Source organism: Eleutherodactylus coqui, chromosome 3 (genome assembly GCF_035609145.1).
Source record: "Eleutherodactylus coqui strain aEleCoq1 chromosome 3, aEleCoq1.hap1, whole genome shotgun sequence".
Taxonomy (NCBI): Eukaryota; Metazoa; Chordata; class Amphibia; order Anura; family Eleutherodactylidae; genus Eleutherodactylus; species Eleutherodactylus coqui.
Window position 1 is genome coordinate 261674095 of NC_089839.1, and position 12677 is coordinate 261686771.

Sequence of the window (12677 nt, forward strand, 5' to 3'; positions counted from 1 at the left end):
AATTTGCTACGATTTCACTCCTCCAGCCTGCATCGCCATGGAAAAAAACTAAAAGGACAGAAATAAAATAATCCGAAATTTTTAATGAGAAAAACTTACAAAAAGTCTTCATTTCCAAAAACACATTGATTAAAAGAAAATAAAGAGTGCAGAGGTGTTCATAGCCTTCTCGCTATTGTAACTAATAGTAGGAAGCTGTTTGGCTTATAATATACATAAATGTTACACTTTGACTTAGTTCATTCTATACTATGTAAATAAGGAAATACAAATTAAATGCCCTGAAGGGCTGGAATGGTAAAAAAACACTGAAATCCACAGCAAATGTAATTATGAAGTTTATCGTATGCAGAAATTACAATATGCAAGAAAAGTGGTTAATTAAAGGCTTTTTTCAGGAACTTTAATTTTTGATGGCTTATCCTTAGTGTATGGCATTAATATTTCATTGTTAGACAACTGGTAAACACAATGAAGGGGTTGGTGCACCATTGCTCCTTCACTGTTTACCCAGCCCTGGCACCACACACTACAGATGGCTTTGGCTGTGCCTGGTGTTCTAGTTCAAAACCACAGTGAACCGCAGTACCAGGCACAGCTACAACCATATATATGGTGCTGTTCTTGGGTAAGTAACAAAGTGGATGTGGCTCTACCCCAAAACCTTCATGCAGATGATCTGCGAAGGTACCAGGAGTTTGACCAATGAAATATTTGTGACATACGCTAATGACTCCCGTGGTCAAGAAATGTTGGCCAATATTTTGCTTCGCTAATACTTGGCCAACATGATTCTAGAACTTGCAGGTGATAAGCAAGCTAGTGCATCTAATCTTAGTTTCAGCATGATAATGTAATCGGCAGCCATGTCCATGCTCAGCCCATATATTGCATGCCTCACCAAACATGCAGCATCAGCAGAAGCAGAAGGGGCACCTAGGAATGTCTTGCAAGCATTTGTTTCAGGTAATAGATAAGTATGGGTAAACTGGAGAATGTCTGCTTTGATATCCACAGCATTGTGAACTCTGCTACCGGACAGAACACAAATGTACTTATTCTCACAGTCATTTCATAATCTGACATAACTGTACAAAAGGCCACCTGGTCCTAGTGAACAATTGCAGTACGTACTGTAATCCCTGAGCAGCATCCCAAACACTGGCGTAGCTATAGAGGATGCAGGGGATGCGGTTGCACCCGGGCCCCGGAGCCTTAGGGGGCCCATAGGGCCTCTCTTCTCCATACAGGGAGCCCAGTGCTATAAATAAAGCATTATAGTTGGGGGCCCTGTTACAGGTTTTGCATTGGGGCCCAGGAGCTTCAAGTTATGCCTCTGCATTAAGGGGTTAAGAGACGTTGGGGGGGCCACAAGATAAACTTTTTCACCCAGGCCCATGAGCCTTTAGCTTCGCCCCTGGTCCCAAATATCTGGTGAGAGAAGTCTTCACCTGCAGAACTAGCTGTTTGATGCTGGGAGCCAAAGCCACGGTGATCAGCTGATTGCAGCTGCGGCTTCTTTATGAAAGCGGTTGTCTCTGATGGCATTGCCTTCTGCATTTACAGTAAACAGGCAGTCGTTCACAGATGACTGACTACCTGTTCACATCGGCCGATCGTTGTTGAATTTTTATGCCTGCAGAATTGTCGTTTAGTCGCTCGCAGCATTTACACTGAAAGATTAACGTTCAGATTTCCGCGATCCAATCTGAATGATAATTGTTAATTGTAAAAGTGCCTTAAGGCTGCAGAATGATGAGACACTAAAGCTTTAATTCTATGTATGATGTACAGTCGACCAGATAAATACCAGCAAGAAACAGGCGCTCCATAAACTGGACACTGCGGGACAATTATCTGTAATTACTTTTTTCAGTTGGCCATTCTCTGTGGCTTGGAGGAGATGTGAATAAAAATTATTCAGACTTGTTTTGCCTATCCTGCTCTGTCTTGGAGTTATGTAAAATGTATCCGCAATGGATATTAAGTGGCCCTTACACTAGAGTTGGAGAATAATGAATTAAAGAGATTTATCACTAATACTAACAGAGGACGTAGTTCTCCTAGATGTACATTTGCAATCAATTCAGCACAAAATTTTGCCTTTAATAACTACTGCAGTCTCAGAATTATTAAACCCCTGAATAGAATCAGGTGTTTTCTCAAGGACACCTGATGCAATTTATCAAGGGCTTCATTAGTTGCTTCAGGTGTCCTTGAGATGAAACACATCAAATACCTGAACTGGTTAGCCCTTTGTTGACTGTAATGTATGACTGAATGCAAGAAATCTGGCTACATCAGGGGAGTGGTGGTCTAAAAAGTTAAGAGAACTGAATATGGCTTCGCACACACAAAGAAAAGGATGCAAAAAAATAGCAAAGACATTGACTGTTATAGTTTGTGAAGGAAACCTAACCCAGTAATCGCTGGCTAAGCACTCTTTCATACGAACATATATTGGCCGCCGTTTTCACAGCTGGCCGATATACGCTACGATCTAATGCAATGGATTCCAATGCATTAGATCTCATGGCCATATTCCCGCGGTGTAAAAGTGCCTGTCCGGCCAATATAGCGCCGGGGGCTTTCACGCCGGGCCCAAAAGATAGTCCTGGAACTATCTTTTTGGCCGGAATATATCGGCCGCTTCATGGGCTCCTATTGGAACCAATGACAATGGCTGGAGAAGGGAAGTGAGAGGGAGTTAAACAGCGTGACTGCTAAACTTCCTCCCTCTTCTCTCCTCCGGCTGTTTGCAATGGGAGGGGAGCTAGCTCTGCCCCCTTCCATTGCTGGCTGTGGACAAGGGGCGGGTGCTTAGCTCCGCCGTCAACCCACCCACTCCTATTGCAAACAGCGGAGGGAAGGAGAGAGGAGGTGAGCCGGTGAGGGGGAGGGAAGGGGAGGCAACGGCATTGCGGCCTTGGCGTATATGCTCCGGGCCCATGCCGTCTGAATGGGCACACAATTGTTAGATTTGTGCGTCTGTTCATGCGTTCTTATGGCACCGCTGGGCGTGCGTAAACACGCCTTCGGACTTGTGAAAGAGGCCTCAGATTAGCAAAATAGACATAGCAATCAGTTTACCCATCTTATTCTGCCTGAATCACCTTTATTAGTGATATTGACAACTGTTGTCTTGTTGTCCGCTCCTAGACTGGCTCTGGATTTCCTCTGCTGTAACATCCATTCCTCTGGTGTTAAGATCAGGTGGGGAAAAAAGCAAAAAAGTAGAGCAATTCATCAACTAATCAATCATCATATAAAAAAATACTAATACACGTATTTTCACTGGGAGCAATGATATAATGAAAGGTAACAATACTTTAAAATGATGCTAATGTATATTATACGGAACTGGTTTACATTAAAGAATATTCTAAAAATCCTATAGAAATGATAAAAGTAATTGAATAGATTGTAGTTGGCCATGGACTGGCAGATGTTATACTGATAACAGGAGTCATATTAGATGGAAGATAGAATGGTCGATTTTGTCCAATCTCTCCTAAAAGGGATTTGTTATGTTGGAGTTTTCATATAAGTCATCAGATAAAAATGATATTTGTATGGTGCGGTGTGTGCATTTCTTAAAACCATTTTCCGTAAACGATGTCCCTATCTGCCATGTCAGTCTCGCATGTTAGGAATCGGATCATTTGTAAGAACGACCAGAAGTAGGATGGATCGCCCACATGAAGAATTGATCGCCCACATGTAGGATGGACCGCCCACATGTAGGATGGACCACCCACATGTAGGATGGATCGCCCACATGTAGGATGGATCGCCCACATGAAGAATGGATCGCCCACATGTAGGATGGATGGCCCACATGTAGGATGGATCGCCCACATGAAGAATGGATCGCCCACATGTAGGATGGATGGCCCACATGTAGGATGGATGGCCCACATGTAGGATGGATCGCCCACATGTAGGATGGATGGCCCACATGTAGGATGGATCGCCCACATGTAGGATGGATCGCCCACATGAAGGATGGATCGCCCACATGTAGGATGGATTGCCCACATGTAGGATGGATCGCCCACATGTAGGATGGATCGCCCACATGTAGGATGGATTGCCCACATGTAGGATGGATCGCTCACATGTAGGATGGATCACCCACATGTAGGATGGGTCGCCCACATGTAGGATGGATCGCCCACATGTAGCCCACATGTAGGATGGATCGCCCACTTGTAGGATTGATCGTCCAAATGAAGGCTGGATCGCCCACATGTAGAATGGAGCGCCCACATGTAGGATGGATCACCCACATGTAGGATGGACCGCCCACATGTAAGATGGATCGCCCACATGTAGAATGGATCGCTCACATGTAGGATGGATCGCCCACATGTAGGATGGATCGCTCACATGTAGGATGGATTGCCCACATGTAGGATGGACCGCCCACATGTAGGATGGACCGCCCACATGTAGGATGGATGGCCCACATGTAGGATGGATCGCTCACATATCGGATGGATCGCCCACATGTAGGATGGACCGCCCTCATGTACGATGGATGGCCCACATGTTGTGTATCGCCCACATGTTGTGTATGGCCACTCAAAGACATTTTCCAATCCTGATGAAAGGGAAAATTACTCCGTTCTTTAGGATTTGTCTCAAAGAACCATGTAGTTTGTAGGCATTCCAGTATGTATCCATATACTATATAGTCGATAATACTTGCTAAGTAATAGAGAAGTAGTCAATACCTGGACTTTCTGTTCCAGTCACTGAATCGGCTGTAACTTTTAAGAAGATCTGTAGGGATGAAAATTTAAAGACAACTGAGTTGACATTTTTTTGGTGGAGTTAAGACTTCTTTTTAGGTCCCTAAAATGGGACTGTTGTACAGGAATGTGAGTAGTTGGGGAATGCTTGTAGGCCCCATTCACACCAGTCTATTTCTAGATCTTTAAAATGATCCCACTCATTTTTATGGGATTGAAGCGGATGGATCAATGCTCATTCTGCCATTGGTTTGTATTACGTTATAAAGGAGGAAATGTTAAATATATGTACATCTTACTGTAATCATTTATGCCTAAAGTATTGGGGTCACATGATGACTATAATACTGTATGTTGTGCGCAATTAAGGTTAATGGCTGGCCAGAGAAGAAGGATCCTAGGTGGATATGTAAATTTATGTTTTTGGTCATATCTTCTGTTTTTGGACAAGTATAATGTGTAGCATATGTAATATGTGATCCCAAATTCTTTTTCAAAAACACATGGATGTGTTTTTCTCACTTTATACAGGGGACAAAATGAAACCACTGATTTCAATGGTTTCGTTTTCACTGCTGGGTTGTGTCAGCCGTGAATAGTACCGCGGATAAAAGATAGGACCTGCCCTATCTTCCCCGCAGGTAGTGGATACATGATGCGGGGAAGATCGGGCAGCCACTATCTACCCGCCTCTTTTTTCAAACTCCTGCACTCTGGCTCAAAATTTAAACTGCCATCAAGGGAGAAGAAATCTCCCTCATTTAGGTGCAGCTATGCTCTGTGCGGCAAAGCGTAGTTGTGCCTATGGCAATGTGCTTTCGCCCTGAACGGCCACTTTATCTAATGATACCCATCCAGTAGCATGTAAGACCTCCCGCAGTGATTCACGGTGTCATAGTTCGCACTAGGTGTTGGAATCATTCTGCAGGAAAATCAGCCTATGCGGACAGAATAGTTTCTTGCAATTGTCACATACTAGATGGAGGTACTGATATGCTGCACAGCTGGCAGCAAGGGTTCATCAATTCATGCTTCTTGCACCAATTTCTGACCCTACCATCATTTTGCCGCAAGAAAAATTTGGATACATCTGACCAGGTGATATTTTTCCATTGCTCAGTGATCTGAATTTTGCACTCTTTTGCCTGCTGGAGTCTTGCCTTTCTGTTTCTCTTAGGTCCCTCTCACACATGCGGTCAGAAAATGCTGCTCAAAAATGCAGCATTTTTACCACGTTTTTTTTTTTAACGCAAAGTACAGCGTTTAATAGCACTTTTTCATTTTCTCCATCATTGTCATGGGTAATGGGGTGCATTAAAAACATGGAAAAATAGAACAGAGAGCGCTAGAAAATCGCGGCGTTAGGAACGCCTTGTTTGAGCGCAGGTCTGCGAGGCCCCATTGAAATAAATGGGAGCGTTGTACCGGGATTAGCACGGCGCTCAGGACGCTGTGCTAATCACAGTAAAAAGCGGCATATGTGACAGGAGCCTTGGACAGCAATAGAAGTGGAACTGGTCGTTTGCTGTAATAGCTCATCTGTGCTGAGGAACGACAAATTGTGCATTCAGACATGTTAGTTGGGGCACCAGGATTGTATTCTGCTAAAATCTGCTTGTCTTTTCACCCCCCCCGGTTCATCAGAACGATTCTTGACATCCTCTTCTGACCCCTTTGGTTGACGAGTTGTTTACCTCCATAGGATCCCCTTTTCTTGAATGGTTTTCCTCGACCACACATTTTCTCGGTATGCTAAGAAAACCCCATAAGGTTGGCAGCTTTTGAAACTCTGGCTTCAGCTAGTCACTGCTGACCAGACCTCATTCAAAGTCACTCAGAATGCTCAGTTGTCTCATACTAATGTGGATTCGCAGGGACACTCACCCACGAAAAACTCACTTGATTTTATGTGTCTAATTTTCTTACAGGGTAGCTCCAATTGTGAAAGGGCAGGGGTCTCTAATAAAGTGGCCATTCAGGGTATTGCATGTTGACGTGATATACACAGTGCTAAAATATGAATATATTGGTTTACCTCTTCTAAGGGTGTATCCGAGATTCCAAAACTGCTGAGTCCCAGGTCCCCCATAGTCTCCTCCAGCTCTCTGAACAGACTTGCATAGGCTCTGTATTTGAAGTCTTTACCAGGTAATAGAAAAATCAGCTCCTGCCCGATGCTTTCTATGAGCTTCGCCTCAGGTACATGATGATGAATTAACTCAGTCAGCCCAACCACATCACCTGTACATCAGAGAGAAACAACAAGGCGCTTCATGACTTGGTAGTAAAGGCTCTCTATTAGAGATGAGCAAGCACCCAAATGCTCGGGTCCGCGTTATTCGAGTCGAGCTTTTCCTAAAATTCGAGAGCTCTACTCGAGTAACGAACCCCATTGACTATAATGGGAGACTCAAGCATTTTTGTATGTGGGACGCCGAGTGCCGAGCTTTTTTTTTTTTCTAGGTTCCTCTCCAAAATAAGTCATTGTGTAATAGGTTTACTGGACCCGGTCTGGCTACTTTCTTCATTTTCTTCATCTATATCACATGACCCTCCGCTTGAAAACTATCTCCCCTTCCTCATTTCTTATGTCTTCCCCTGTCCATAGCCTCCAACTTCTTGAGGTGAGTGGTGCAGGTATGCAAGCATTTACCCATCTTACTAGAGCAATACAAGAAACAGCCAGTAAAAGAGTGATTTCACGCGGGAGAGAAAATCGTGCGATTTTCGTATGATGCGACAGTCAGTAAAAAAGCAGATTATGAAACCATTGATTTACAAAGGTTTCCTTCCCATTAGCGATGTTTTCACTGGTGCGATATTGTGAGAGCAAAAAATCGTGGCGGGCTCTATCTTTCTGCGATTATTTACTTTTTTTTATCCCCCATGTTTCCCTATGGAGTTACCTTTTTATCGCATTGCAACTCAACAAATTTGCGTTGCGATGCGATTTTGACATTAGAAAGTCCTACTGACTTTCACTAAAAAGTCGCAGCAAAATCGCAAGATGAAAACGCGCTAGAAAATCGCGAGTGGCAACAATGATTTTGTGAGAAAAAGCAGCGCTGACACTTAAAAATCGTGGGGAAAAAAACGTGATTTTTTTTGCTGCAATCTCCCGTGTGAAACCACCCTAGGGCTTATTTACACGAGCATATATTGGTCGGGTTTTCACAGCCGGCCGATATAGGCTCCCATCTGAGCAGTCCCCCCTTTCCTCCCCTCTCTCCACCAGTCCAACGTTTGTAATGGCAAGGCTGGCTATGGACAAGGGGCGTGGAGGGGGCAGGAGCTTACCTCCGCCCGTCCCGCCCACTCCCAATGCAAACCGCTCGGAGGGGAGGAGAAAGGCAGAAAGTCGTGAGTGGGAGGGAAGAGGGGAACTGCTTAGATGGAAGCCTATATCGGCCGGCCATGAAAACCCAACTGATATACGCTCATGTGAATAAGCCCTAAGACTTTACTCCTACAGGCGTAAATTAGCTGGCCGTTCACATGGACGTATTCCTGAGACATAAAGGTGCCCGGCCAGGCCAATATAGCGTTGACGTTTTTACGTCGGGCCCAAAAGATACTCCTGAAACTATCTTTGGGGCCGGAATACGTCAGCCGCTGCATGGGCTCCTATGGGAGCCCATGGCAGCCGCCGGAGGTGGGAGGGAGTTTAACAGCATGACTGCTAAACTCCCTCCCTCTGCTCTCCTTCCCGCTCGCAGGCTCACCTCTGCTCTCCTGCCCCCTGGCTCTTTGCAATGAAAGGGAGCGGCACGAGGGCAGAGCTAGGCTCCGCCCCTTGTCCGCAGCCAGCAATGAGAGAAGGCAGGACGGGGCGGCGCTTAGCTTTGCCCCACCCCCTGTTCCATTTGGAGAGCAGGAAAGGGGAATCCCCCCACCAAGTGGATCTGTTTAATAAAAGAACCAAACAGTGTCAAACAGACCCCATTGACGATAATGGGGTCTGTCCAGTTTCCCCTCGGCATCTTCCCGGAAGAAAAAGCGATACATGTAGTGCTTTTTCTTCTCATATTTTGTGCTGGATCTGCAACAGTACCTCTGAATGGAGGTTCCAGCGCAGATGTGAAGACAGCCTAAATGATATAAAAGCTGGAGATACAATCCAATATAAGATGCATATGTATTAGAATAATAATGCTACCATAAATAAGATTATATATGGTGCACTACTCATATTAGACACTTTGCTCTGTTTATGGCTTAAACCATGAAAATCAATATTCCACAAATACTACAAGTTTTAAAAATACACTATAAAGTGATGCCTAGTGGTTTCCAAAAGTTGGAAAATATCCAAAAAAGTGTTCACTTGGATATGGTGTAGTGACCCAATTTTGTGAAATGTCCCATTTTGAAATTGGTTATCTTAGATAGGAATAGAACAGCCCTGTGACTCAGTTCTCTTTCAGCGTCCCACACGTTAGCCAATCAGCACTAAGCTGATGGGAGAAGCAAAAGTTACATAAGTTCTTGTACTGTTCTAGAAAGATAAGATGAGATTAGAAAGTCTTCTAGTCTCACCTAATATCGGTAGTTTAGGGAATAGATCCTCAGATTTCCAAACAGCAATTTTCTGGAGGACATGTGGTGTATAGTGCAGGCGGAAGATTTCCAGGGTGAAATGTGATGTGAAAAACCACATCAACAGCATGGAATAGACAGAGAGGCGGCAGCACTTACATCCACTGCCTTCAAGACTGGATTTTGGAAATTTGGATTGTAAAGCACTTGACCCTTCATCATCTGGATGCTGAATAAACGTGAGCTAACTATTTCCCTTTCTGTCTCCTGGACTCTCTTCTACTGGGGCTGTCATGCTACACGAAGGCATCATACAAGGGTTTAGAGATCAATCTTTACCATCACCCCCATATCTTTCACTGTAGTGTGGCCAAGTCGGAAATATACCACAACGGCCACTGTGAACATCACCTCCCACTCTGGCGCACTACAATCCTAGCCCTAAAAAGTTTTATAGCTCATCTACTGTTGAGAAGAATACACATCTGCTTTCCTGCTTTTGAATCATGCATACACATAGCCGTCATATGTATAAAAACACCAAAAACGGTCTTCGTTATGCAGAAAAGTATTAAGTGCCACATAAAAAAAGACATTCCGGTTTAGCCATCTTTTGAGGTGAACTATTATTATTACGGTAGATTGCAGAAAATCGAACCATAAGTCCTTTAGGTGCATTATAAGGATACTGAGGTACTATTTGACAATCTTACCATCTAACTCTTGCTCCAGAGGATCGCATTTGGCTTTAGGAGCACAACTTGCACAAGGGCAGGAACAATCAGAGCGGCAGGACGCCTAAAAACGTAAGTATATACCGTATATCAATGTTTAGCGCAAGATATGATAGAACATGCCATATTATGTTTGGTGGTAAATTGTGTATAATGGCTGTACGGGGAAATCTATGAACTTACAGAATCTTTCTTCACAGGTTCTTTCACCTTTCTCATTCTTCTGACCAAGGTTAAGTAGAAGCCTGTTCCGAAACAGTTCTTTAGGAATAAGGGCGATCCAGAGCAGTAAAGCTTTCCTTGAGAAATGATCGCAATTCTATCGCCTAAGAGATCAGCTTCATCCATATGGTGAGTAGAAAGAATAATGGTCCTGCCTGGGAAAAACATGTGTTACCTACATATATCACATATATGATACATCATTTTTTAGCTGTGTGTAGTTACATACACTGCATACCATGTAAAAGTGCTCATTAATACATACCGTAATTTATTTAATCATCATTTATGTTGTTGCAGGTTTTATCTTGCATTGGATAGTTTAAAGGCCCTTTTACACGCAATGATTATCGCTCAAAATTCGTTCACTTGTCATTTAGTGCTGGTTCTTAGCCGGCATAGAAATAGTCATCAAAATTTGCTTTACTTGAATGAAAATCATTCAGTATTTTGAGCGGCTTGACAACAAAAACAATGTACTCATTGTGTATGCCTTGTATGAGTACATTGTTTACTCTGCCGGGAGTAGACAATGACATCCTGCTGGTCAGATAATCCCTCACATGAACACACATATACCTGAGCAAACAACTAATTCTCCTTCTACAATGTTCACTTTAGCTAATGAGGGAAATAGAGCCATTATCTGTACGTGTCATTTTATGCAAAAAAGCCATCAATTTGTTCAGTCGTTCGGCCGTTTAAGCGTTTATCTTTGCATGTAAAAGGGCCCTAGCATAGCCTACCTGATCGGTATTTCAGCAGCAAATCCCAAATAGATCGTCTAGAATATGGGTCTACACCAGATGTGGGTTCATCCAACACCACAACTTTAGATTCACCAACAAATGCCATAGCAACGGAGAGTTTTCTTTGCATTCCACCTATGATTAAAGGAAACATTATTTGACAGAACTTGAAGGATAAACTGGAAAGAAGTCATCCTCCACACAGAATGCAAGATTGCTGGATGAACATCAAGCCACAATGTGTGGTGCTGGTGGGGTGTATATTGGGGTAATGGTGGTCTAAGACTTGGTTGGTGGGACTTCACTTCTGATATCTGATCCTGCTATCTTGAACAACTTCATATAATGCGGCATTCACTACCAACACAATAAAAATTAACATTTCTGGTGAGATGAGTCTTTAAATGAAGGGTTTTACTGATATTTGGTTTTACTAATGAAGGTCCTATACTGATACATAGTCTGTTTTTTAATCTTCTAATTGTTTCATTCTGTTAAAGGGAACCTATCACAACTAGAGATGAGCGAGTAGTGCCTTAGCTGAGTATATCTCCCCACTCGTCTCTAAAGATTCGGGGGCCAGCGGGGGAGAGCGGGGAGGAACGGAGGGGAGATCTCTCTCTCCCTCTCCCCCCCCCCCCCCCGCTCCCCGCTGCAACTCACCTGTCACCCACACCGGCCCCTGAATCTTTAGAGACGAGCGGGGAGATACTCGGCTAAGGCACTACTCGTTCGAGTAATGTGCCTTAGCGAGTATACTCGCTCATCTCTAATCATGACCCATAGAACCATAAACTAAGTTATGGTGGTTGCACCGTGCGATCTTCACCAGGTTACAGTGCTGGATTGCAAAAGCGAGTGAATCTAAAAAATATCTCACCCATATCCATGTCACATCCCCTAACAATACCATAACTTATTTTATGGAGTTTTGGGGACATGACAGATGCCTTTTAATTCTATTTTTCTGCATGACTAAGATGGTAGTCGTCTTACTGGACTCTAGGATCCTTTAAACTAGAAATGGCTCATTTACTTCTATGGAAGAGTGTTGTGAGCATGCTCCGTGACCTGTGCTGAGGTCATTGTGCAGGGAGGGAGAGCAGGTGAGCTTTGACCATCACCTACTATGAACGGTGGATCCTGAGTTATCTATATACAGGTATCACCTGTTTCTTGTCATTGTAATCCTGCCTGTGATGATGATGATGAAATGACTACTGAAAAGTGATCTCTATAGAACAGAACGTGTCAGTCTACTATGAAACAGGGTGAAAACTGCAGGATTTCTTATATAGATAATGACATAGAAAAAAAAAATCGGCAAAACTTTTTCAAAAATATGTTAAACATATAAACATGATTTAAACAATAGGTTATTTTCTGAATACACATTCCCTGTAAACCTGAGATTTTTCAGATGAACCTGGAGTCTATAGAAGGATGCTGTATCATTTACGGTACCCCATGTCTGACTACTAAAGCTATATCATAAGAATGTGACACAAACCTGACAAGTTCTGAGATTCCTCGTTCCTCTTGTGAGGAATCCCAATATCTTCCAGCATTCCTTCCATTTCTCTCAGGGCTTGTCTTTTTGATTTACCTTTTAGTTGAGCGTAGAAAAGTATATGTTCTTCCACAGTTAATCTGAGGAGGTAATAATTCTGCATGTGACCATC

At 43.4% G+C, this 12677-nt stretch overlaps 1 protein-coding gene across 1 annotated transcript in view; it reads right to left on the reverse strand.

Annotated features, from left to right (window-relative positions):
• The window catches only part of ABCA4 (ATP binding cassette subfamily A member 4), a 206443-nt gene that overhangs the window by 44443 nt on the left and 149323 nt on the right, over positions 1 to 12677 (reverse strand). The window contains exons 23-29 of the mRNA XM_066597367.1: positions 12506 to 12645; positions 10993 to 11130; positions 10208 to 10401; positions 10004 to 10088; positions 6790 to 6995; positions 4737 to 4785; positions 3114 to 3197 (exon numbers count right to left, since the gene is read on the reverse strand). Of these exons, the coding sequence (XP_066453464.1) occupies positions 3114 to 3197; positions 4737 to 4785; positions 6790 to 6995; positions 10004 to 10088; positions 10208 to 10401; positions 10993 to 11130; positions 12506 to 12645 (896 nt within the window). The remainder of the gene's footprint in view (positions 1 to 3113; positions 3198 to 4736; positions 4786 to 6789; positions 6996 to 10003; positions 10089 to 10207; positions 10402 to 10992; positions 11131 to 12505; positions 12646 to 12677) is intronic.